Source organism: Festucalex cinctus, chromosome 12 (genome assembly GCF_051991245.1).
Source record: "Festucalex cinctus isolate MCC-2025b chromosome 12, RoL_Fcin_1.0, whole genome shotgun sequence".
NCBI lineage: Eukaryota > Metazoa > Chordata > Actinopteri > Syngnathiformes > Syngnathidae > Festucalex > Festucalex cinctus.
In genome coordinates this window covers 14,524,637-14,552,441 of record NC_135422.1, presented here as the reverse complement: position 1 = coordinate 14,552,441, position 27,805 = coordinate 14,524,637, and the positions used below count along the sequence as shown (strand labels likewise).

The window sequence follows — 27,805 nt, the reverse complement described above, 5'->3', positions numbered from 1 at the left end:
TCCCATCAGATATCAGCCAGTACACCTTTGGACCAATCACCTTCCAGCAAGTTTAAGTTCAGCCAATCAGCTTCCACCAAGTCAACTTTTGACCAATCAATCAACAATATAACTTTCAGCCGATCAACCTTGATATATTTCTATATATTTTTATTGGTCGAATTACCAAAACATGAACACAAGTAAACATCTAATTGACATATGAATAAATTTTTGATCCAATAGTTTATTAAACTTTTAGACACAGAATAATGTTTAGGTGTCAGTAATTCAACTTCCAGCCAATCAGATCTTTGCCTTCCTTTGTCTCCCAACAGTGAAAGAAAAAAAGGGTAATACATTTGAAATGATTAATTACGTGCACATTTGAACATGACATTCTTTTCAACTTTTAGTCTCGTTCAACTCTCAGCCATTTAATTTAAGTAAACTTTTTTTGGCTTTCAGTAAGTCAACTTTTGACCAATCAAAATGGAGGACAACACTGCAGTCCATAAATCTGATCATAAAGCCCTTGTCACTGTTAAATTGCTATTATTAATATGCAAATATTTAATGGGACAGGCATTCACTTTCTCACCCATTTATTGAACATTCACATATACAGGAAAACAGGCTCATATTAGGCTCAAACAATCATCATAATAATTCACATTAGTAATAGCAGTCATCTGGAAATAGAGGAGACATATAGAACTATCTCATGGCGTTAAATTAGAACAGAAATAGCACATATATGATTATGTACATTTAAATAGACTATATATTTATACTGTAAATGAGCCAGTGTCGCCCAGCGACTGCGCAATAATAATTCATAAAAAGCTGCGATAGACAAATTAAGCATCTGCTAGACTATTTGATTTGCTCACTCATACATTCACACATCTATTAATCTTTTTTTTGTTATTAAAAACACACTTAAAAGTTATTGTGATGGACTGAGAAGGATGCTGTTGTCATGGCAACAAACGGCATAAACACCCGATGATAACATTCTGTTCTAAATACTGTACATATAGATCATATATAGAAATATATATTACACTTATTATAGCTGAGCTTTGTTGTTACTATAGAAGTAGCAGCAGGTGACGTAGCAAGGTGGGCCAGTGGACTCTGCTGTGCCCTGCAGTGTCTGGCTGGGTATCGAACAGTGGTATACAGCAGGATATATATAGCACCTTATGCATGGATGTCGTAAGCATGGACAAACCCTTACTGGACACAACATTAGGTACACCCAAGAGTGAGAGCCATTGAGTTGTGTTGAAAGCCCCTTTTACACTGTCAGTAAAAAACTTTTTTTTTTCTGATTTTCTCCTCTCGTGTTGCTCTTCTGTATACAGTATATGGCACCGGAATGTGGTACAAAGGTGTCGCCATTGTTGGGTTTTGCGTAAAAGGCACAGGCGAAGAAATGCTGGGACAGGAGGGGTTAAGTTATTGTCAGGCTGTGACTAGACGTGAAAAGTTTGGGATCTTTAGCGGAGAATATAGTTAGTAGTATTTACCCTTTTGTGGCAAAGGAAGTGTGAAATGTAAAATTTGATGCCACGCCCTCATCATCAAAATTTCTACAACTTTTTAAGGTGTTAGGTCTGACACGGAGATCAAGTTTTTAGTCAATCGGATGAAACCGCAAGGACAAAAAAATGGACCAACATTATACATTCAAACAAAAACATTATAGCTTGCTTCTTCATTTTAGGATATGGCGTTTGCAGACTTTTTTTTTGTATGTCTCGGGGTGCTACATGTGAAAAATGAGCAAAAAAAACCAAAACAACAATGAAAAAGAACAGTTCCTTCAATTACAATAGGGACCTCACAACGGTGCTCGGGCCCTAACTAGAGCTGCGAGCAGTTACAAAGAAACACAGATAAATGCTACTCATTCTGTTACAGCTTTGACGTGGCCTCTGGTAATTTTTCTGACTTTTTTCTTGCAGTGTCAGCAAACTGTATAAATGGCACAGATGTGAACTGGGGGTATGAAGTCGAATTAGCAAAATTTCATAACTGTAGGTATATAAGAGCCATAAGAGAGGTAGAACGATGCCTGTCTGTAAAGGTAGTCTGCATTGCCGCGACAGAAATGTGAGGTTTAACATGGGTAATTCTTCTGCTACTACTACTACAATACAGCAATTTTGCGGTACCTCTGTCTGAAAGAGGCCCCAGGTGGTAGTTGTTAGCCCCTTTTACACAGCACAGTAAAAGCCATCCAGTTACCACCATTTATTGGTGTTGCAGATATACTGAACAAAAATACTAGAGCTACTGTCACGGCGCCGATGCAGCAATTTTGCGGGATATCTGTGTGAAAGACACTCGGATTGGTAGTCGTTAGCCCCTGTTACACTGTCCTTTACCCACCATTTCTTTGTGTAAAAAACGGCACAACACTCGACACTCATTTCTTACCCCCTGTTGTGTCAGAAGCAATCGTCCCTTACTGACCACCGGGTGCCGGCTGGCAGTCAAGGCTTCCCATTTTGCAATTTCGCAGGCTCTCTGTATTAAAGACGTAGGTGTACCTAAAATTGTGGCCTGGTGAGCTCATGTAAATTCCTTGAGATGTTGAGTTCGATAAGTACTTCCCGGGGGAAAAAAAAACGAAATAATAAATCCGACATTGCCCCCTTTTAAATCCCACACATACTACATTTTCAAGCAACTAAAAGGACTCTGTTCAATATAGCGATACGTCCAATAAAAAAAACACGATAACTTATACACTCTTTTTTTGCAATATAAAATACAAAAATGCATTTTCATCGCTGTTTTCAAACACAAAAAGCCACGAGAAGCGCACTAACAAAAGCTTATTCTTTTGAGAGTCAAAACCCCCCTTTTCTCGCTGTGCTTTCTAAAATGAACATGGGTGGTTTTTTAGGGGGGGGGGGGGGGGGGGGGTTGTACTTGAGTTGTTTAGCACATGTGAGCAGCCGGGTCAACCTCCCCCGGGGTGTAGAAATCCGGGATGGGTAAGCCGGTGTGCAGCGTCACCTGTTGGAAAAAGACAAGTAGCGATGATAAATGAGGCCTGCAGGGGGCGCTGTTGCTCCACTTAACAGATTCAAAAAGAACTTTAAAGTCGTAAAATTGGGGAGATTTGGGAGTGATTTTTTTTTTTTTTAATCCTTTGAGGAACCAGCCCTAAGGGATACACTTAGGTACATTGAATAACGGCTAAATCGTATGTAAAATATTTAGGCTGGAAAGCTTTGATCTAAAAAAGAGCTAAGACCTCAAGTGTTTGGTGGGATATGAATATTATTAAATGATCAGTTAACTGTATATTGTTTGAATGCATTTTTATAAAAATGTGGGTATATAATTTTAATAATGTGGCAATAGATGTTTTAATTTTTCCATCTACATTTTTTATAACATATAATGTTTTGAAAACATTTGAATGATGCGGTATTTTTTTTTTTTATATAGTGTAAAAATGTTTTGCAATTCAATTCGATTCAATGCACATATTTTGAATCAAGAGCGATTTTCCGATTCAAATCGTCTTTCAGTACTCCCCGAATATACACACATAAAAGAGGCTGGGTTGAATTAAAAAAAAAAAAAAAAAGAAATACTGTTCACATTGCATGAAAAAGATGACATACATGTCACATATGGAAAAAAAAATAAAATGAAAAATCAGAATTGACCCGTAGTGCCTAAAATATGGAAAAACTACACAGGTACCGAACAACAGTGAATATGCAGTACCGGTGTGAGAGGTGCGTTTGTACCTGTACGTTCCGGTTGAGGCTGATGGCAGGATAGAAGGCGCCCTCCAGTCCCTCGAAGGCCACGGGTCCCTGCTGCTCGTCATTGATGAGGAATATGAGGATCCTGCGCGTGAAGTCCAGCAACACGCCGATTGTGGTGCCTTTGGTGATGCCGCCGTCCGTCCTGTGCCAACAACAACAACAACAACAACAACAACAAATCCTGCGTCAACGCCATTTAAGAATTTCTCACATCCCCCTATAGCTGTGGCACGGTTGGTCGATGGCTTGTTGCTAGGCAGAATACGCTAGGCTGCGTCAGAACCTATGGAGGATCAAAACTGCTAAAATTGAAAATAAAAATGGATCTAAAAAAAACATCATTCGAAAATTATATCCAAAAAAATAAATATAAATGGAAATAAAAACAGCAATACATATATATATATATATATATATATATATATATATATATATATATATATATATATATATATATATATATAGAGAGAGAGAGAGAGATAGATAGATAGATATAGATAGATATAAATACATTTGTATTTAATTTTTTGAATTATATATTTTATATCCATTTTTATTTCCAATTTTAGTCATTTATTTATTTATTTATTTATTTATTTATTTAGTCATAATTTATTTATTTATTTTATCATTTATTTATTTTGAATTTTGGCAATTTTGGTCCTCCATACAGAACGGCCACACAGGCTAAAAATAAAAGAAATCACCAATGAGAGATGTGATGACTTTCACGCAAAACAATAAAAACTCAGGTAGATGAGATTCTGCTAGAAAAACAAAGACAGGAAAAGCCTACTCGAACAACTGAACTTTATTTGGGTTAACAAGACACATTAAATGGTGGCAGGTGTGTGCACTGCTGGCTCCCATTTCACATCAATTTGAATGTGACTGGCTAATTCTGAACACAACCATCACACACATTTGACACCACCTGTGTCATGGTTCGGTTCTCAGCCCTGTTGTGCTCTTGTGTGTGTGTTTTCAGTGTCAATGACAAGGGGGGCGTTCCCCAGCTCCGCACCTGCATCGAGTTGGCAATCAGGACTATAAGAGGACTCCGACAAGCAACAGCCAGCTGTCGGATTATTACTTGCTCATCCTCGTGTCCAAGTGTTCTCCGCGTTTCCCCATTGGTAAAAGTTTTTGAATCTGCCGTCGTCTTTAGTTTACTTATATTCACGTGTGTGTTTCCGCGTCGCCTTTTGTTGTTATACTCGCGTTGATTGAGTCCGTGTGCATTTCGTGTCGTCCTTGCCGGTCGCAAGTGATTTATGTTTTTCTAGTCCTTGCTGTTAGCAAGTGTTTTTTGTTACGTTAGTTCTCCTTGCCGTTTGCAAGCGATTTTGGTTATGTTAGTTTTCCTTGCAGTTGCAAGCGCTTTGTGTTACATTCGTGTTCCCTGCCTTTTGCGGGAGTTTTGTGTTTCCCAATTCCTCCTTGCCTTTTGCAAGTGTCTTTTGTTACTTCCGTGTCCCTCGCCTGTGTGCCAGGGCACCGCTGTGAATTTCGTCGTCTTGCTTGTGCGCAAGCTTTGTGCAATCGGTTTTTCAGAAAGAATAAATCGAGATTGTTTTCCTCCTCTGAGCCTGCAGTTTTGGGATTCATTCTTTATCGACTCAGCTGAGTCCTTACAGAATAATCCGACCACCATGGATCCCGCAGACTCGGAGAAGGTGAGACGGGCGTTGGCCAGTCAGGGGCAAAGGGTGGTGCAAACTGAAACCTCCTTGGTGGAACTCCAAGGTATGGTAGGCAGGCTTGCTCACCGGTGCGAGGAGATGTTCGCGATGTTCGAGCAGCTCGGTTCCCGTGGAGTGCTGAGCCCGGAACTTCCGCGAACGGACCCAGCCACCACTGCTCCTCCAGCAGCTACAAGGGAACCCGTTTTGCCCCATCCGTCGCGCTACGACGGACAGCCGGGTGGCTGTGCTCAGTTCCTGCATCAATGTTCGCTTATCTTCGACCAGCAACCATACACCTACGCTCGTGATCAATCTAAGGTTGCTTTTATTATGAGCCTCCTGGCTGGTCAAGCCGCTACCTGGGCTATGGTGGTGAGCAACTCACGACCAGACCTCCGGTCCTCCTTCCCGTCTTTTGTTTCTGAGTTTCAACGTGTGTTCGATCATCCAGTCAAGGGGAAGGAGGCCGGAGGTCGGTTGTTAGATTTAGTGCAGGGGGAAAGATCCGTCGCAGACTATTCAATCGCGTTTCGTATTCTGGCCGCAGAAAGCGGGTTTGATGATTGTGCTTTACGTAGTATCTTTCGTCGGGGACTGAATACCGTACTGAAAGATGAACTGGCGGTCCGCGATGACACGAGCTCTCTCGAAGGGCTTATTGAGCTCACCATACGGTTAGATAACCGTCTTCGAGAACGGCACCGGGAGCGGGCTTGTGAGCGGCATGGGCTCTCCACCAACCTCCGAGGGCCTGGACTCACGCTCAGCGAGGACTCCGAGGCACGTTCCCTTCCGGGTGCCCCAGTGGATACCGGGGAGCCCATGCAGGTCGGAGGAGGACGCCTGCCTCCCGAGGAGCGCCGCCGTCGATGGGTCACGGGAGCCTGTCTTTACTGCGGCCAACCTGGGCATCGGGTGGCTGCCTGCCCGGCGAAGCCACCACGCCGGACGCAACCGACCACCCGACTCGGAGGACGGACCAATGAGACCCAGGAGTCCGGAACAGACTCGAACCAGGGTAAGCACCTACCGGGGGGAACCGAACCCTGCCCTTCGAGGAGGGCGAGTTGTGAGATTAGACGGTTAGAATTGTCGGGGGAGTTGTCTGACCACGGGATGAATTTTAAGATTAAGGCACTCATTGATTCTGGCGCCGACGATTGCTTCGTTGATCCAGGTGTGGTAGAGGCGTTGGGAAGCCCGGTAGAACCGTTAGAGAAGGTTAAGGAGGTGTTCGACCTAGATGGGCGGTTACTAGCACAGGTCCGACATGTTACCGGGCCACTAACATTGAGACTTTCGGGAAATCATGTTGAGAGAAGGAGTTTTTTCGTGATGCCCTCCCGTGCAGCTCCGCTAGTATTGGGGCTCCCTTGGCTAAAGACGCATAACCCCGATATCAATTGGGAGAAGCCCGCGTTGGAGAACTGGAGTCCCTTCTGCCACGCCCACTGTTTGAGGTCGGCTGAAGGGACCACCACGGTGTCCGTAGGACCGGTTCCCGAAGCAATTTGCCTCGATCAGGTTCCTAAGGAATACCATGACTTAGGAAAGGTGTTTAGTAAGGACCGTGCCCAGGCATTGCCGCCCCATAGACCTTACGATTGTGCGATTGAGCTGATACCCAATGCGACACTACCGAGTTCTCGCCTGTATCAAGTATCTCAGCCGGAACAAGAAGCCCTCCGGGAATATATTTCGATTTCGCTGGCCAGTGGTCAGATCCGTCCGTCTAAATCACCCGTGGGGGCGGGGTTCTTTTTCATAGAAAAGAAAGATAAGACACTTCGTCCCTGTGTTGACTATCGGGGATTGAATGAGATAACAGTTAAAAATAAGTACCCGCTTCCACTGTTGGACTCGGCCTTCGCTCCGTTACAGTCTGCCCGAATCTTTTCGAAGTTAGATTTACGCAGTGCGTACCACTTAGTACGCATCCGAAAGGGAGATGAATGGAAGACCGCGTTCAAGACTCCCCTTGGTCATTTTGAGTATTGCGTCATGCCTTTCGGGTTAACGAATGCGCCCGCGGTGTTCCAATGCCTAATTAACGATGTTCTCCGGGACATGTTGAATGTTTTCTGTTTTGTGTATTTGGATGACATTCTAATCTTCTCGCGAGACGAGCAGGAGCACCGACAACATGTTCGCCTGGTGCTCCAGCGCCTTTTGGAGAATCGACTATATGTCAAAGCGGAGAAATGCGAGTTTCATTCCAAGTCGGTTCAGTTCTTGGGCTTTATTATTGAGGGGGGGCAGCTGCGAGCAGACCCAATCAAGACACAGGCGGTGGTCGAGTGGCCGAGTCCCACGACACGTAAGCAGTTGCAAAGGTTTTTGGGCTTCGCCAACTTTTATCGCCGGTTTATTAGGAACTATAGTCTCCGGGCCGCCCCTCTTACCAGGTTAACGTCGAGTAAGGTTCCGTTTAGGTGGACCCCGAGCGCCGAAGCGGCCTTCACAGAACTTAAGCAGTTGTTCATAAATCCACCCGTATTGCTCCACTCTAATACTGATATTCCCTTTGTGGTCGAGGTTGACGCGTCGGATTCAGGAGCGGGGGCGGTCCTGTCCCAGCGGTCGCCAGAAGACGGGAAGCTCCACCCCTGCGCCTTCTTCTCCAGGCGACTAAGCCCAGCGGAGCGCAACTACGACGTGGGGAATCGGGAGTTACTGGCGATCGTCCTGGCACTACAAGAATGGAGACACTGGCTGGAGGGCGCGAAGGAACCGTTCCAAGTACTGACAGATCATAAGAACTTGGCGTACCTTCGGTCAGCGAAGAGACTCAATTCCAGACAGGCACGCTGGGCCCTACTTTTCACCAGATTCAACTTTGTTGTGGACTATCGCCAAGGTTCCCGGAACCAGAAGCCGGATGCGTTGTCCCGTATGCACGACGTGGCTACTCCCGAGGCTGGGACGGAACCCATTCTTCCCGAGCATTGTTTTGTGGGCGCAGTGCGCTGGGAGGTGGAGAAGAGGGTTACTGAGGCATTGGAGGGAATCGCCATCCCGGAGGACTGTCCGGACGAGAGACTGTTTGTCCCGGACCCCTTGCGGGCGGAGGTCCTGCAGTGGGGTCACACCTCGAGAGTCGCCTGCCATCCGGGTATTCATAGGACTCTCGCCCTCATCGGCCAACGTTTTTGGTGGCCGGAGATGAGGAAAGACATCACCGAGTTTGTCAAGGCCTGCACCGCTTGTGCATGTGGGAAGTCCTCCCACCAGCCTCCGGCGGGACTACTGCGACCTCTACCCGTCCCTTCGCGACCGTGGTCCCATATTGCCCTTGATTTCATCACGGGCCTCCCTAGTTCTAGAGGAAATACCGTGATCATGACTGTGGTAGACCGATTCTCCAAGCTGGCACATTATGTCGCTCTCTCCAAATTGCCTACATCCTGGGAGACCGCACAACTCCTCGTCCGGCACGTATTTAGGCTTCATGGACTGCCGGTGGACGTGGTGTCAGACCGTGGGCCGCAGTTCATCTCCCAGGTCTGGAAGAAATTCTGTAAGCTGTTGGGAGCCACAGCCAGCCTGTCGTCGGGGTATCACCCGCAGACTAACGGCCAGACAGAAAGGGCCAATCAAGACCTGGAAGCCGCCCTCCGATGTGTCTGTCTGCACAACCCCGAATCTTGGTTCACGCATCTACCCTGGATAGAATACGCCTCCAACACCTTACCTTCTTCTGCTACAGGACATTCACCCTTCATGGCGGCGTATGGTTACCAGCCACCCCTGTTCCCGTCACAAGAAGGCCCCATCGAATTACCCACAGTTCAGCAGCACCTACGCCGGGCCCACAAGGTGTGGCGGGAGACCAGAGCGGCTTGTCCCGCACAGCTGAACGCAACAAGGAGATAGCAGATCGCCGGCGGCGGCCAGAGCCAGCTTACCGACCTGGGGACAAGGTTTGGCTCTCCTCCCGGGACCTGCGACTGGCTGGTGGGGCTAAAAAATTGGGTCCGCGCTTCATTGGACCATTCGAAATCCTCGCCATGATTAACCCTGTGACAGCGAAGCTCCGTCTGCCCTCCTCTCTCAAAGTGCATCCTGTGTTCCACGTCTCCCTCCTTAAGCCTGTGACTCCTAGCCCTCTGAATCCTCCCGCGCCAGCTCCGCCTCCTCCCCGGTTAGTGGATGGGGATCCTGTCTACACAGTGAGAGAAATTTTGGACTCTAGGTGCAGGGGCCGGGGCTTCCAGTACCTGGTGGACTGGGAGGGATACGGACCGGAGGAGCGCCAGTGGATCCCCCGCTCCTGGATCCTGGACCCGTCCCTGTTAGACACGTTCTATGCTGCGCACCCGGATAAACCAGGTGGTCCGCCAAGGGGCGTCCGTTAAGGGGGGGGTACTGTCATGGTTCGGTTCTCAGCCCTGTTGTGCTCTTGTGTGTGTGTTTTCAGTGTCAATGACAAGGGGGGCGTTCCCCAGCTCCGCACCTGCATCGAGTTGGCAATCAGGACTATAAGAGGACTCCGACAAGCAACAGCCAGCTGTCGGATTATTACTTGCTCATCCTCGTGTCCAAGTGTTCTCCGCGTTTCCCCATTGGTAAAAGTTTTTGAATCTGCCGTCGTCTTTAGTTTACTTATATTCACGTGTGTGTTTCCGCGTCGCCTTTTGTTGTTATACTCGCGTTGATTGAGTCCGTGTGCATTTCGTGTCGTCCTTGCCGGTCGCAAGTGATTTATGTTTTTCTAGTCCTTGCTGTTAGCAAGTGTTTTTTGTTACGTTAGTTCTCCTTGCCGTTTGCAAGCGATTTTAGTTATGTTAGTTTTCCTTGCAGTTGCAAGCGCTTTGTGTTACATTCGTGTTCCCTGCCTTTTGCGGGAGTTTTGTGTTTCCCAATTCCTCCTTGCCTTTTGCAAGTGTCTTTTGTTACTTCCGTGTCCCTCGCCTGTGTGCCAGGGCACCGCTGTAAATTTCGTTGTCTTGCCTGCGCGCAAGCTTTGTGCAATCGGTTTTTCAGAAAGAATAAATCGAGATTGTTTTCCTCCTCTGAGCCTGCAGTTTTGGGATTCATTCTTTATCGACTCAGCTGAGTCCTTACAACCTGAAGCAAATTAGTTCATCTTGGTCTCATCAGACCACAGAACATAGTTCCAGTAACCCCTGTGCTTCATGTGCATGTCCAGCCAATTTTTGAAAATATATATATATATTTTTTTTAATTGTGGTATTAATGGTGGACAAACAGAATTAAGTCATTCACTCCCAGCCATTTTCACTGAAGCCACACCCTTCGGTCCCTATTTAACTGGACCAATAGAAAGACTGGAGTCTCTTCTTTCATCAGGAAAAGAAAAGTAGATTTCTATCTGTTTCCGTTTTGCAGCAATTAGCATTAAAATATAGCTAAGTTTCAAACATTTGGGGAAAACAGCTTTTTTTTTTCAACATGGCCCTGGTTGAGCTCTTATACTCTGCTGCCATCTACTGGCCGTTTTTGTAATAACTACCACTGCATCAAAGCCTTCTGTATGCTCTAGCATAAGAAAAACAAAAACGTATAAATACGTCTTTGGGACACTTAATACATTTAAAATAGAACGTATTTATAAGTTTTTGGGAGCAAATGAGTTAATAATTGATATCATGTTTAAAATCACACAACAAAAGGTGTAGGGGTGTAGGGGTATGTAGACTTTTTATAACAATTTTATGTCTTTCACACAATTTTTTTTTTTAACTTTCATGCGCACAAAAAAAAAAAAAAATGAAAAAAAAAATGTGTGGCTTACCTGTTGGTGTGCGAGTTATTGTGCATGAACCAGGAGCGGTTGTTGTCCACGTACATGGCCCAGGCCTTGTCGTCCTTGCCCAGCATGACGTCTTTCAGGACGTCGGCACGCGCCACCCCGAAGGCGGGGTCAGGGTGGTTGTCGTAGCGGTCCAGCGTCATCTCCCAATAGTGGACGCCGCGCGAGAAGGCCACGCCGCCCAGGGCCACGCGGTCGTCGTAGCTGTTGCACGTCACCGTCAGGTTGTCGTTGGACAGGATGATGTCCGGGTGCGCCGACGCCGCGTCGAAGGCAAACCAGGCCACTGCGCCAATACAACAAGTTAGATTAGGGTTGTGATATTAAAAAAAAAAGGGGGGGGGAATTCCGCAATGCAGTCCACGTTCACGACAAAATTTAGTTGTAATAAATGTAATAATGCATATATTTGTGGAGAATGGGATCAAGTTGTATTTTACAATTTTAAAAATGTGCAGAATTTCACAACTTAGATGGCTCTTAATATGAAAAGAAAAATGCACTGAACTGTCACCAACGTCTTACAAATGCAATTACGCCATCTAGTGGCAGAAAACTTACCTCAAAACAAATCAATATCAAACTCGTTTTTTTACAGTAAGAGGACATCTTTTTAATTTTAACTCAATTTTATGACTTATTATGAAATTACTGTATCAATGACTAAAAGATGTTTTATGTTTAGAAAATGAAAACTTAGAAAAAACTATTTTATTGTACATTTTATTGCACGTTTAAAATTTGCGATTAATCGTGAGTTAACTATTGAAGTCATGCAATCAAATACGATGAAAACAAATTATATATATATATATATATATATATATATATATATATATATATATATATATATATATATATATAGATAGATAGATAGATAGATAGATTGCAAGTCATAAAAGTAAGCAAGCGAGAAAGCGAGCGCGAGAGAGTGCGAGCTTACCTGACTGCATTTCAGCCGGAGGGAGTCCAGCTGGAAAGAGGGGAATGGTGATAACGAAAAGTGGGAGAGGAGGGAAAAGAGCACGGAAGCAGCTTTAGCTTTAGCCAACAAAAAAACAAACAAACAAACAAAAGAAAGCATCAACACTTCATGTGTTTCTTTCTTTTCTTAAGCTGATGCAAGCAAGCTCGAGAAGCCAGCACACTAATTAATATTAACTATCAATTTTAAAACCACTTTTGCAGCACCGGATGTTCTTCATTGTGAACAAAGAGTCGTTAAAAAATAAAATAAAATAAAAAAGTATTGCATTACCGTGTGACGTGTGCATGATGAGCGTCTTGCTGTACTGTCCCACCCCGCTGGCGTTGAAGGCCTTCACCCTGGATTTGTACGTGCTGTTGTAGTGCAGGCCGTCCACCGTGCAGATGGTCTCCGTCCCCACGTATACTTCCTGCGGGGAGCGCACACGCCAAAGCGCTTTTTTTTTTGGCGACCGCTCCAACGGGTCAGAACGGCGGCGCGTGGGCGGACGGGTCGGCCCACGCCGGGGTATTAATAAAGACGGGCGTCGGTGAGTCAGTGTGTGGCGCAGAAAGTGTTGCAACGCAATGTGCAAAATGATCATTCACGAAGACAAACTCGGAAAAGATGACTATCAGCATATAAAGAGGAGAATGTGTGTGTACATATTTTCAGAGTACATACCGGTGTATCTACATGTTTATATACATATATATATATACACCGGTATATCTACATGTATATATTAGGGGTGCACATTTCTCCAATAAAAGACAATTTGTATCTCAATACACGGCGTGTAATATGATTTTAAAGGGGAACGATTTGATTCAGTTTTCGATGCACTTTGCATCTTTTAAAACAAAACCGATTTCTCGGATGGATGGATGTATAGATAGATAGATAGATAGATAGATAGATAGATAGATAGATAGATAGATAGATAGATGGATGGATGGATGGATGGACATAAATGTAACACGGCTAATATAAAAATATTAGAATAAAAACATTGTAAAAAAAAAGAAAGAAAATAATATGTAAATCGTAGGGCAAAAATAAATAAATATAAATAATAAATGCAATATAAATAAATATTGCATGATTAATAAACAAAAATTAAAATACATTATGACCAAAATTCAAAACATTTGAACTAATGTACTGTATATAAAAATATATAACTAAAAATATTAGAATAAAATTTTTGATATATTAAAAAAAATGCAAACATTGCAAAAATACAAAAATATTGTGGAATCAGATTGTCAACAAAAAACTAGATAAAACCTCCATATCGTCGCTGCTATGTGAAAAAGAATTAAGTCCATTTTTTTTCATTTTTTACGTTTTAAGGTTTGTGGGATGTCTGCAACCTAAAAATGTAAAAAATGACAAAAATTGATGTCTGCATTCAATTTCATCCCAAAAACTAAAAATGTAAAAAAATGACAAAAATGGACATATGTGTTTTTCACATAGCAGCGACGTTATATACATAATCTCAAATATTGGCAAAAAATCCCCAATATTATATAGTGAAGAAAAAATGATGGATTCTTTTTAGTTGATGCTGATATTGTCAAGACAGTGTCAAACGAGATTCAGTCCGCAACAAAGAGATCAAGTACCTCGGTGAGTGCTGCTTTTTTGATTAGCAAGAGACTTGAAGTTGTTTATTTTCTTTCCAATCAAATGAGCGAACGTACCCTGAAGTGGCCGCCGTCGCCGTCATCCAGCTCCAGGATGTAGCCGTCCACGGCGATGGTGGAGAGCGGCGGTTGTTTCCATGACAACGTGGCGCTGTTGTTCTCCGTGCAGCATTCTTCCAGCTGCAGCATGGGAGCCGACGGCACTGAGGAGGACACGGCAACGACGGACGCTCACGTCATTCGGTACAGCAAATGTATTTGTCGTTAAGACTTTGAGAAAAGCTTTCATTTCATTTCATGATTAGTATGAAAAATATGATCACGTTTATCAGTGTAGTAATCAGGAGAAAGTAGATTTTTAAAAAATGAAATAAATACCAGAAATTAATACAAAATAGACATACTACAAAAATCTTTCATGACAAAAAGAAAAGAATGTATAAAAAAAAAAAGGTAAAAATGTTTTTAAAAAACAGATACACTTGCACACTGAGGGCAAAGACTGAAAATATCAGACTAAAAAGGTATTTTTTTTTAAAATATGAAGATACAAGGAGAAAATGTTACAACACATAGTGGAAATATTGTCTTCAAATATGTCTTTAAAGTTAGACATAAGCTACAAAAATGTTCGATGAACGATAGATTGCAAGTTATATTTATAAGTAGTAATATTTAAAAATTATTACAAAAATACAAAAAAAAAACATTCTGGCAAATATAATAGGGTGAAACTACAAAATAGTAGGAAATTTAAAAATATATTTTTCAGTACAGAATATAGAAAAATGACAAATAATTAAAATAGATACTGAAATATTAGAACATAAACAAAAATATTGCTAAATATTTTACCAAAATCTACAAACATTAGGTAGAAATAAAATATTAGACATAGGATACTACAAAAAGTATACAAAAATGCAAAACATCCAAAATTTATTTAAAAAATACTAAATTAATAATAACTAATATTTAAAAAAAAAAAAACTATGGTGGCCCAATAGCGCAAAACGAAACAACGAATAACTGTTTTTTTTTTGTTTTTTTTGTTGTTCTTTTTTTTGCCGTTGTGATTACTTATTTTTTTTATGTTTTGTTTGTTTGTTTGTTTTTCCGTTGTGATTACTTTTTTGTTTTTATGTTTTGGGTTTTTTTGTTTGTTTGTTTTTTACTTGCTGTTGTGTTTACTTTTTTTTGTTGTTGTGTGTTTTGTATTTCAGGGCCACCTAAGAAAACAGAAAAATATTTTTAAACACAGAAAATGGAAAAAATACACAAATATAACAAAAACAATGACAAAATAGAATATGATGACTATCGATAAGAAAAATAATGCACAAACATTAGCAATACATGCAATAATTAAAACCTAATGTGGTAATACTAAATGTGTGAAATATTGTGTTTTATCTGTATAGTGTTTCAGCTGTACCCGTAAGAGCCTTGCCAAATCTAATTGTAAAAAAAAAAAAGAACAAAAATATCAGGAAAAATATATCCGAAAATATGAAACTATTTGACAAAAATGCAAAAATGTGTTAACAAGAGTATCAATAATCATGTAAAATGTTATCACTACCTGCGGGAGATGAGGGGGAAAAAAACTGACAAAATACGGCATCGAGAGCAGCGGAGTGCGTACCTTTCATCTGCACAAAGTCCAGCTGGTGGATGGTCTGCAGCAGCGGCGCGCTGTCCAGCGTCAGGTCAAAGTCGCTCGTCATCCTGGGCGTCAACGTCCCTTTGCCCCACTGGTTCTCTGTCATCAGGACCCTTCGGATCAGCGCGTCCGAGATCTGACCAACAAGTGGGAGTCGGGGTCAGGGAGAGGTCGCCGAAGGAAAAAAAAAGAAAAAAAAGAGCGGAGAAAGCGGAGAAAAATTCTGTTGAAACTCGTTTTATTTTTGGTTATCCAGGTGTTTGATGTTGTGTAAATAGTTTGTCACTTTCATACATATCAAGACTGTTCTATTTTTCCATGATTTGCATTTTGTAAAAAAAAAAACACCAGCTATTTCTAAAACCACCTTTTTTTCCCTCTGTGTTGGAGTTATTCCTTCACACGATGCTGCAATTTTTTATTTTTTTATTTTATTTTTATTTTTTATTTTTTTAAGTACTCGAGAGTGGCAGCTAGTGACAAGCAGGGAGCAAATAAATTAGATTTTAATATTTTTATACAAGAAAGCAATTGTGATGTTTTTGGCAGATGAAGCATCTCACATGATTTTAGAGACAAGGGAGTCAGCAAATGAGTGGAGTGGGATCTTTTGAGGTCAAGTTACAGATGACTGTTAACAACACTGGTGACGAGGCATGTCTCACCTGGAGGAAACCGCTCGGGTCGTTCTCTTTGATCACCTCCAGGCAGTACTCCATCAGGCCCGTCGTCTGGCGCAGCTTCACCGTGCAGTGCGAGATCTGATCACGCACCACCTGGAAAACAGTACGCGGTCAACATGTGGCGTTTACATTCATTTCAATGGGGAAAGATGATATCAGGTACAAATGAATAGCGTGCTCATGGAACAATAAGCCATCTTTTCATGTTAGAATTGTATTTTTTGCCACACTAGCATCTCTGAGCATGTCAACATTGATCCTGACATTCCTAGTCCATCTATCACTGCTGTTGTCCATAGAGCCTCCTCGTTGAAAAGAGACTCTGGTACAAAACACACACACACTCAGAGTGGAGATAGACGAGGGGTTGCTAGGTAACAGTAACCTGGTCGCGCTGTGGAAGGGGCTGAGATGAGGGAAAATCCTGCAGAGAAAACATGTAGGATGACAACCACAAGCAGTGTCGTGCAAAACATAACATTTGACATTCCTTCGGTCACACGTTGTTCATCACTTGTTGCTAGGCAGAATATTGGGGGGGGTGCTGTGCGGGGGGGGCAGGAAAAGAATAGCATACAACCAGAGACCCATACGCTTCCTTCTTGACTAGTGTCACATATTCTATGAATTCAATCGTTACATAACAGTAAACTGAATTTTCTTCACTAGGAACATTAGTAAGAGATATTTTTTTTTACTATAAGACAAACAGTCATTATCGTTTATTAAACTGGCCAACGACGTAAACTTCAATGACACCTGCCAGCCTATCGAGGACAATCACTTACCAGCTAGCTGCTAGCCATTAGCTGCTAGCCATTAGCTGCTAACACTAGGAACAGGCGGTGCATTCTACAAAGTTGTTTTTTTTCTTTCTCAGCATTCTTAATTAGCGACCGAACAATATTTCAGTGTGTGTTGATGTTGGTGGCAACAGTTTACAATTTAAACTTAAACTGAGCTCCAACTATATTAAACATCAAGTCAGGAAGACACCAAGTCAAGTCAGCTGCCACAACACCACATGCTACCAGGAATAACTTCAAAATAAAAGAGCTATAAGTCACTGATGTCCATTAATTACTGTATTTGGTAAGATTTTGTTTTTAAAGTTGGCCTTTTCACCACATTGGCGGTGTTTACCAGTATGCATAGAATTAGCATTGCTATGGCTAAATTGTCTTCTAAATGTCATTTAAGCTATCACAGTGAAAGGACATGGTGGCCACAAGACAAGGCGCCCAAATATTTGGAACTAATTAGAGGAAATCTATTTTCCACATCAAATTAAGGAGACCCAAGTGAAGCAAAGCTTATTTACATATTAAATATATGATTGATTTCAACAGGAAGTGCCCTGATTTCAACAGGAAGTGACTTGATTTCTACAGGATTTGGCAAACTGTTCAGTGCATGCGGAGTCAGCAGTCACATCCAAAATTTCCGCGGAATTTTTTCTAGTTATTATTTATTATTTAAAAAATAATAATTTCAGATAAAAGGGGGCCTTTCAACTTATTTAGATGAGAGCATGGCAAATTAACTAATTTTAACTAATAGACTAATTAATAATAATTAAGTAATACAAAAACAAAAGTCACTTCATGCAAGAGCGTTTCAGATTAGCTTTGAGCGCTAGCAAAAGTCGCGGCAATGCAAACAGACTCAGGGGGCTGAGTCTTCTATTTGTAATCAAATAAAAGCCAAAGAACAAGCAAAACAGACATCAGAATCCTTTGATGGATCCATTCCCATCTTGACTGCCCCCATAAAACCTGCCTAGCAACAAATGCCCATTCAAACATGATGTGACCAATCACGTGGCGAATTTGTTGCTGGTGCATTTTACTGTATTTCTGTTTTGTCCATTGCTGCGTGAACATCACAGTCTGTGGAGCTACGCCAGGCCAAATGGAGGGACGAGGCGTTGAATCACCGTGACAACTGCAACGCGGCCGCAGAGGACGAGAGCTTGTTGTTGCCAGTGCGGTAAAGATCGGAGTCACTCGCGTCTCATAAAGGCTAAACGCTCTCCGCTGGCTGAGTGATAACATCGATAACACGCTCAATTATTTAGTTTGTCTCTTTATGGGGAAATGATCCTGTTCTCAGGGTGTCCTTAATCCTCCGGGAGCCTCAGAGCAGACAATGCAGTCAGTTCATTCCAGGCCACAAAATGTGCTAGTAAATATTCATCTTGGAAGGCAAGCAAAGTGTGGCTTCTGGAGCCTCTTTCAGACACAGACGACCTGCGTCATTGTTGGATTAGATAGACCCAGGTTAACTTAGTGTAGCTAGCTGGTACAACAGAGTAGTGTTCATTTTATCCGCCATTTTTAAATTTAGTCTCAGTTTTAGTCCAGTTTCAATCACGCTTGTTAGTTTTTATCGTAGTTAGTCAACCTCTTCTTGTTTTTATTCAGTCAATTTTTAGTCGACTATAAATCTAGCATTTTAGTATTTATTTTATTCCAAGAAGACATAATTTTGTCTAGTTTTAGTCAGGGTGGCACGGTGGATGAGTGGTTAGCACGTCCACCTTCCAGCACTGAGGACGCAAGGTCGAGTCCAAGCGCCGGCCTTCCTGGGTGGAGTTTGCATGTTCTCCCCGTGCCTGCGTGGGTCTTCTCCGGGTACTCCGGTCTACTCCCACATTCCAAAGACATGCATGGCAGGTTAACTGGGCGCTCCGAATTGTCCCTAGGTGTGCTTGTGAGTGTGGATGGTTGTTCGTCTCTGTGTGCCCTGCGATTGACTGGCAACCAGTTCAGGTTGTACCCCGCCTACTGCCCAAAACTGGCTGGGATAGGCCCCAGCACCCCCGCGACCCTTGTGAGGAAAAGCGGTTAAGAAAGAAAGTAGTTGTAGTCAGGAAAAACTGTCAACATTTTAGTCTGGTTTTAGTGGGAACAATCATTTTACCCCTGTATATATATTTTTTTGTAAGCAGATTATGTTGAACATTTCGGATCTAAAACAATTTCACATAAAATTTTCTCTCATCTTTTTGACGAAAAACAACTTGACATACATCCATCCATCCATTTTCTTGACCGCTTATTCCTCACAAGGGTCGCGGGGGCTGCTGGCGCCTATCTCAGCTGGCTCTGGGCAGTAGGCGGGGGACACCCTGGACTGGTTGCCAACCAATCGCAGGGCACACAGAGACGAACAACCATCCACACTCACACGCACACCTAGGGACAATTCGGAGCGCCCAATTAACCTGCCATGCATGTCTTTGGAATGTGGGAGGAGACCGGAGTACCCGGAGAAGACCCACGCAGGCACGGGGAGAACATGCAAACTCCACCCAGGAAGGTCCGAGCGTGGACTGGAACCGGAGACCTCAGAACTGGGAAGCGGACGTGCTAACCACTCGACTACCATGCCGCCAACTTGACATACAATTGCAGTTATATCAACAAGTGGCTACTGTGGCTCCATGCTACAAGCTAGTATATTAGCTAGCATTAGTTAGCGGTCGGATTAACATTATTGTTGGAACGTTATAGCCGTTGTGTTAATGTTACATTATTTTTAACTATAATTTATTATCATAGTTTTTAACCTTTCACTGTGAATCCACCTCCTGTCTGTTTCATGTGTTTGTGCGTTTCGCACTCATTAGCTGCAGATTTGAAAAGGGATGTGTCACTATTCGTCACATGACTGTGTCACAGTGACAGATTAGCAGAGACAAGATTTTACAAAATCATATAGTTTTCGTCTCATTTTTGTTCATGAACTAAAATGTCTATAGATTTTAATCCAGTTTTTATTACGTGAAGTATATTTTCGTCTCATCTTCATTAGTTGACAAAAATGCATACTGATTTTGTTCCAGTTGGTTTTAGTCTAGCCTAGTCTAGTCTAGTTTTACTCTGGTGAAAAATGTGTGCTGACGAAATTATTTTTTTAGTTTTTGCTGACAAAATTAACACTACGACAGAGCATGGATAGATTTAAAACTTTACTAAAAGTGAAAAAAAAATCCTGTCAATGTACACTGAGGGCTCCTGAAGGTTAATGTAAATTATTATTATTTTAAACAAGGAAAACCTTTCGGTAAGCGCAATGATGGAACTACTAGGTGATATTTTGAAAGATAGAAAAGGGGGTCTTAAATTGGGTTTCATGCTATGTCTGAGGTTTAGGACAAGTCTTCGGCAATCTGGCTAATCTGGCCATTGGCAGATGGCTCAGCCCACCTCCAGACAGACACGCACACGTACTCACGCATGTGCACGCGCTCGCGCACACACACACGATTGTATCTGGTGTCTAAGTTAATGGTAGCCGAACAGGCTTTAGTGTAGTGTCGATTTTGTTGCGCTGGCTCACAACACCTCCACGTGCCAAACATTGATCCTTGCCAGCGTCCAAGCGTGAAATTGGGAACACTAACTCACGCCTCCCTTCGCGCCTCACTCCAAACACGTCCACACTTCTCGTTCGTCACGTTACGGGCCACGCAAAGACAAAATGTTTGCGAAATCATCATCATCGACAATCGACATGAAATAGGCTAACCATGCAGCTTTTCTGATCTTCAGTCAAACCCTCTGGAATTATTATTATTATTTTTTTTTTAATAGCATATGTCACCCATCAACATGAAACTGGATGGGGAAAAATATTAGAAAATACAAAATCGTTAACCAAAAAATACAAAAACAGTAGCCTATAGGTAAAATACAAGAATGTCACAAAGTAAAATAATTGAAAATATAATAATAAACAACACAAAAAATATTAGACGCCATATATATATAAAAAAATTAACAAAACAAAACAAAACACCCAAAGACAAAACAAATACCGAAGTATTTGATACAAAAAAAAAACAGTATTTGATACAAAAAGACAATAATTTTATTAAAAAAAAAATACCAACCAAACTCAACACTAGTATTTCAAAAATATTGGGAAAATAATACGAAATAAATCTTATTAAAGTTAATATTAACCAAAACAATATGTAAATATTAGACATGAATGGATGACTAATTGCTGTTTTGTTCTTTTGGGTTTTTTTGCCCAATGTGGGCGGAGCCCGGTGGTACAGCCCACCGTTTTTGAGCAAACGCTTTACCTTGAGCTTGTGCTCGTGCTCCTTGTTGACGCAAGCGAGCAGCTGAGCTTTGCGGCGGTTCAGCGCGTCGATGAGGGCGTCGCACTGTGCCACCAGACACGCCTCGAATTCCACGCTGTTCTCCTGTGAGTGACCAATGCAAATTGTTTGTAACATGTAAAGAACACTTGATAACTCTAATTTGGTCGAACTTCTCGTTTGCAGTAATGTGTCTATGCGTAATTCCATTATCCTCCACTAAATGGCGCCACACTCGTTTAAATTGAGACGGTATAAATTTGAAAGAAGAACCTAACAAGAAGTACTGTATTTTATTACAATTTAGCTTGTGTTGAAAATTATCGCATGCCATCCTCTGTAATCCTGCTTTTTACGTCTACCGGAGTGTGGGACCTATTACTTCACCAAAGAATGTGCAAGTAAAATGCTGGACGAGGCCACAGTTTTTCATTAGTACTACTTGCGGGCCATGTAGGACCAAACACTTCCTAACCAGATGTATGACAAAAATGCTATTTTAGATATGAACAAAATACGTGCTCTTATGCCATGTATTTCATTTTTCATAATACATTACTCAATGCATGTATAAAACCACAAAATTGCTGAACAAAAGAACATAAGTAAAATAACTTATTTTGTGCATTTTTTTCTGCACAAAAATCAACTCACTAAGAATTTGAATATTATTGAGATAACTTTGTTTTAGATAGTTTCCTGCATATAATTCCAAAACCACAAAAAAAATAATAATAATTAGGCCTACTTATGTTGTAGTATAGGGCAGGGTAAGACCCAGTGTAAGTGCAAATAAGCAATGTCTGCCACCTAGTGGTGAATTGTAATATTACAACTCAAACTAAGTTCGGCACCTTCGGATTTGCATATTTGTAGATTTTTTCCCTCCTTGTTTTTCTAATTTTTTAAAAACATTTTGGGTTGTTTTTTTCCCAGTTTCTGCAGAAATCTTTTCCACATTTATCCCCAGCTTTTTGTGGAAAACTTAGATTGAATGTTGATCAGGGTTTTTTAAAAAGATTTTTTTGTGGTTTGCAATACAAAATGTTAAAAAGAAAATGTTCCATCCAAATGTAAGTATACAATGATGTAGTAACTCTTTTGCTCACAAAAACGTATAAATACGTTCTATTTTAAATGTTTTAAAGTATCCCAAAGACGTATTTATACGTTTTTTTATGTTTTTTTTTGTTTTTGTTTTTTTTAATGCTAGGGCCTCTCAACTGCAAAGAACGTTTGAAGAAATGGTAGTTATTATACAAATGGCAGCAGAGCAAAAGAGATCAACCAGGGCCATGTTGAAAAAAGCTAATTTACTCACAATTCTAAATAGATTTGTGAATAATGCTGAAACTTAGCTATATTCGAATGCTAATTTCTGCAAAACGTAAACAGATAGAAATATACTTTTTTTTTCTGGTGAAAGACAAGACTGATCTTTATTTGGTAGGTTCCATGTTTTTATAGCAATAGAACACAATATTCTGTGGGCCTTGCAAAATCAATCAAAATCCAGTCAAACAGACGGAAGTGAAGGGGATTGCTTTTGTGAAAATGGCTGGGAGTGAATGAGTTAATGGTCCCCTGGTAAAGTAAAATTGAATAACAAAAAAAACTGCAACTGACCAAAACAGGAGTGCACTTTTGTAGTCATTAATCGTGATATGTTGACTTGTGAATTCATGTTTTCGTCACGATGACTTTCAATCTCATCATGACGGCTTTAAATCTGATCATATCTTCTTTTTTTTCCACACATACATCACTGACCTTGACCAAACCCAAAAAGTTTCGGGAAATGTTTAATCTTTTTAGTGCTTTTTTTCAGCAGTAATCAACTGAGAGCTGTCCCAAATATTTTGGGAGAGTCTCGTGCTATCATCCATGAGACAAAAGTGCAGCGGGATTATCGATGCGACGCGATGATAATACCACGCGGTTAATTCCGTTTGCCCGTCGTGTCGCCACGTGAGAAAACAGAGTGTGTGTACCTGGATGTGCTGCACGGTGTTCCTGAGCTGCACCAGGAACTCTTTGGCCTCGCTGGCTCGGTCCGACAGCCCGTTGAGAGCCTGAGACAGTTGACCCTGGAGCGACACATCAAAGCAGAATGTTAGCGGGAAGCATCTGCTAATTACCCCGCTAATTAGTGCCTAAATAAACACTCAATTCCAATTTGTGTACGTGAACTTTTTTTTTTTTATTTGCTCACTAAAATAATGTAAAAAATAGCAAAATGATGTTAAATGAACCAGGTTGTCTTCCAAAATTATTTACAATCGAGCAAGATGTTCATCAACACTACTGCTGTGTGCTTTCATGTGAAAGGCGATGAAAAGGTCATGTGACAGGAAACCCCACACAAAATCTGCTGTTTGGACAATTTTGGATTGCGGAGGTCATGTATGTACAGCAAGGGGGTCGCGTGACCCTGTGGGAACCGCTCGCACCCGAGCCAGCAGTTCCTTGTATTGTCGGAATGCGGGCACTAGCCAATACAGTTCTGAAAAAAAATAAAAAAGAGAAAGAAACGACGTTTTGACGTGCCTGTGAGGGGATTGGGGTTAACCTTTTAACCCTGCACAGCTGAACGAAGACTAAACATGGGAAAAGCATGTTAGCATGTTCTAAGCTGACACGGTTCACTTTTCACCATTCAACTTGGCAGCATTTGATGACTTTTGAGGAAAACATTCAAGCAGGCTGTTGAACAAGATGAAACATTCATAATTCATCACTGCTCTCATCAATAATGCAAAACTGTCAAGCTGTGAAATCCCCATCAAAACCATCATCATAACCACAATAAAAATATGGAGTCGGAGATTATCAAAATGATGCGTTTATTCGACTTATTCCAAATTACTTGGGGGGGGGGGGTCGTTTAAAATTTTATTAGTCTTTTTATTTAATTTGATTGTAATTTTTTTTTTTGGCTTTTATTTTTTGTATATTGTAGAATTTTGCATTTTTTTGTGGAATGTGTTTTGTATTTTTTGTATAATGTTTTAATTTAATTTTAATTTGTCAAAACCTCCTTAATTTTCATCAATTTTTTTGCATTTTTTGGGGTAAATTTTATCTAATATTTTTGTGGTTTTGGCTGAGTATTTGTTTTTGTTGTAATATTTTTTATAGATTGATTTCTAATATCGGTGTATTTTTGTGTCTCATATTTGTTTATATTTTTTGCAATGTTTTGTATTTTGTCTATTTTTCTTTTTTTTGTTAATTTAGTTACTTTTTTAAAAATGTTTTGTTTTAATCTAATATTTTTGTATTTTTACTCATATTGGAATGTTGTTTTTCAAATATTGTGTATTTTTTGAGTGATATTTTTGCTTTTTGTGTTTTATGTTTTGACATATGTGCATAGTTTGTCTTTTTATCATCAACTTAGTTTGCATTTTTCTTTCCATTATTTGTATTTACAATAAATTTCTTTTCCGATATTTGTTTTATCTTTTGTAGTTTATTTTCCAAATATTTGTGTTTTTTGTGTAATATGTTTTAATTTTCTGTTTGATATTTTCGTAAATATGATTATATTTCTTGTCTAATATCTGTGTGTATTTTGCTTAATATTTTTCCATGTTTTGGCAGAATATATATTTTTTTTTTAAACTTATTCCTGTAATATTTTTTGTTTAATATATTTTTGTCTAATATTTTAGTTTAATTGCAGATATTTGTGCATTTTCCATTGTATTTATTTTTTTAATCTAATATTTTGGTCTACTATTTGTGTATTTTTAATTAGATATTATTGTCTATTTTATTTTATTTATTTTTTATTTTTGGAGGGGCGGATATTTTAATTCATGATTTAGCGATTTTTTTCAGTCACCCTTTTGTTGATGATGTGCGCATATTTTTTGTTGTGCATGCGGTGTGCGTTGTGCTGTTTGAAGCACACAAGCTGCCTCCCTGCCCACTACAAGCCCAAAATAGCATCTGGCATGCTTGACTCCCAACACACTAGTGTGCGTGTGTGTGTGTGTGCACGTGCGCAGTATCCCAGGTCACAACATTGTACGCCTACGTCGATGGCAGCAAGATTCCACCACGTTTCCAATATTTGGCTGATGACTCGCACAGCGCGGGAGAGGTCCCAAATATTTTGAATGACAGCGAGACAGGTTGTCATGGTAACGGGATCCGTCGTCAGCATGTTTTGAGAGGGCTGCGGGAGCTAATGGCGAGTATGGCTATCGCTACCGGGGCGGCGCTATAGGGGGTCGTGACAGGGCGAGCGGCCACCATAAGCCTTGTGTGCAAAGCGAAAGCAAGTAGTCAAAAAGAATGGACTGATTTTCACTTGTGGTGGCAGCACTTCATCAAAAACCTGTTTGCGTTTCTGCTTTAATGTAGTTTTCTTCAAATCACTTGTTTTGTAGTTTTCATATATTTTTTGACTCTGTGTAATCTTCATCACAGTTTGTCGAACATTTTTGTCTTTTTTTTTCTAACATTTTTCTATTTTATCTTTTTTCGTACATTTTTGATGTTTGTCTAATGATTGCGCATTAATTGTGTCTATATTTGTGTATTGATTGTCTATCATTTTTGTATTTTTTTTCTGGTATTTGCTTTTTTATTTGCATATTTTTGCATATGATTTGTGTTTGGTTTAATATTTAGTTTCTTTCTTTTTTTTGTCTAATGTTTGGGCTTCTTTAATCTTTTTTTTTTTTTTTTAAGTAATTGTGTAATTTTATGCAACATTTTTGTATAATTTATTTATGAAAATCTATTTTTCATATTTGATTATCTTTTTTTCATTTAACTTTTTCTATACTTTTTGTTTTATTTTGGTCTAATATTTGTATTCTGTCTAAGTTTTTTTTTTCCATTTATTTGCATTAATATATTAAAGATGTTTCTGTCATTTGTATATAGCTCTTTTTTTGGCTCATATTTATTTTGTCAAACTTTTTTGTCTAACCTTTTTTTCAATTTTTCATGTAGGCTAATTGCATTTTTTGATGTGTACGCATGCGCACATATGTATGTGTATCAGTTGTGTTATGTGTTTCCCAACGCAAACGCGCTCATCCCACCTTGTGCAGTTTCCACACGGCCCCCAGCGCCTTGACTTCGTGCGTGCCGTGCTTGCCCTCCTCCAGGCACTGGTAGCACACGGGCGCCTTGCATTGCACGCAGTACATGCTGAGGTTCTCCAACTCGTGCTCCGCGCAGGTGGAGGTCTTGCGGGGCGCGGCGCGTCTCCCTGGCCCGACCCGGCCTTGGGCGGGCGGCACCAGCCGGTGCTTGGCGAGGGGTCCGCGGGGCGGGTGGCAACGCATCCGGCACGGCTCGCAGTAGAGCACGTCGCACTGTTCGCACATGATGGCGGCCTCGCGGGGGTTCCTCTCGCACAGCTGACACTTGAGCGCGGCCGCCCGGCCCTGGCGGTAGCGCTCCACGACGCCCTCCAGCACCCGGTTGCGGGGGAAGCCGCGCAGCCCCCGCTCGTCCAGCACCAGGCTGCGGTGGCACTGCGGGCACGTGATGCAAGCGTTGCGGGGGATGGGCGCCAGCAGGCAGCCGGCTTGTTGCGCGGGGGGCTGCTGCTGCTGCTGCTGCGGGTGCGGCGCCGGCCCCGGGGGGAACACCCGCACCCCGTTGGGGGACTTCTGGCACGGGGTGGTGGGCAGGCTGACGAAGCCCCCGTACGAGCCGTAGCCGCTGTCTGCCTCGCTGTACAAGCTCATCTTGTCCAGGTCCAGGTAGTCGTAGTCGGAGCCGGACGCGCGGCTGCTCTGCGGGGACTCGGTGTCGGGCGTCTGGACCAGGATGTTGCGGGCGCACGCCAGGCAAATGTTGTGCGAGCAGGGCAGGATGATGGGCTCGCGGAAGAAGGAGCCGCACACGGGGCACTTGAGCTCTTCCTCCATCTCGTCCATGGCTGCGCGAGCTGGGAAGGGGACCGAAAGAACCGCGACGACCGGCGACCGTTTGTCAGTCCGAACGACGAGTGAGTGGCTGCGTCCGCCAGGCGGCGGCGGGCAGCGATCCGGCCGGGGGAGGGACCAAAGCTTCTGCGCCAATAGGCGAGCGGCACCAGATCGGGTCAGCTTCTTATTGGACCGCTGCTTGATTCCTCTCAAATAATTTACATCATAAAATGTCCCAAAAATACTCCTGCACATTAAGATGCTTTTGTTTTGTTTTTAATTAAGTTAAAAAGGGCATTGCATTTATCGATTTAATCATACAAATAAAAGTATTTTTTTAATACTTTTTTTAAAATTAAACACAAGTATTCATTTCTCTTTTAAAATTATATTATTTTTCAATGTAATTTATTTCTATATTAATTTAAAGTGTTTTTACTGTAGTTAGAATGTATATTTTGAATAAACATTTAAACAAAATGTCTATTTTATTTAATTTTTACAAAATAACTTTTTTATATAGCCTATATAATTAGATCATTTACTTTATTTTTCAGCAATGTAGCAAAAAACGATTTGATTTGTAATTAGTT

At 41.5% G+C, this 27,805-nt stretch overlaps 1 protein-coding gene across 2 annotated transcripts; it reads right to left on the bottom strand.

Annotated features, from left to right (window-relative positions):
* Nucleotides 1-567: 567 nt before the first annotated feature.
* Nucleotides 568-27,312, bottom strand: trim9 (tripartite motif containing 9). Of its 2 annotated transcripts, XM_077539333.1 has the most exons (11): nucleotides 26,376-27,311; nucleotides 23,307-23,402; nucleotides 21,298-21,420; nucleotides 16,185-16,295; nucleotides 15,502-15,655; nucleotides 13,914-14,059; nucleotides 12,496-12,634; nucleotides 12,181-12,210; nucleotides 11,220-11,523; nucleotides 3,759-3,921; nucleotides 568-3,012 (listed from the first exon to the last, which is right to left on the bottom strand). In XM_077539333.1, exons 1-11 carry the CDS (start codon nucleotides 27,219-27,221, stop codon nucleotides 2,935-2,937), a joined length of 2,190 nt encoding a protein of 729 aa, XP_077395459.1. In that variant the 5' UTR covers nucleotides 27,222-27,311; the 3' UTR covers nucleotides 568-2,934. The 2 variants fall into 2 exon arrangements, with proteins under 2 accessions (XP_077395459.1, XP_077395460.1); XM_077539334.1 differs by lacking the exon at nucleotides 12,181-12,210 and having other exon boundaries at nucleotides 26,376-27,312.
* Nucleotides 27,313-27,805: the final 493 nt, after the last annotated feature.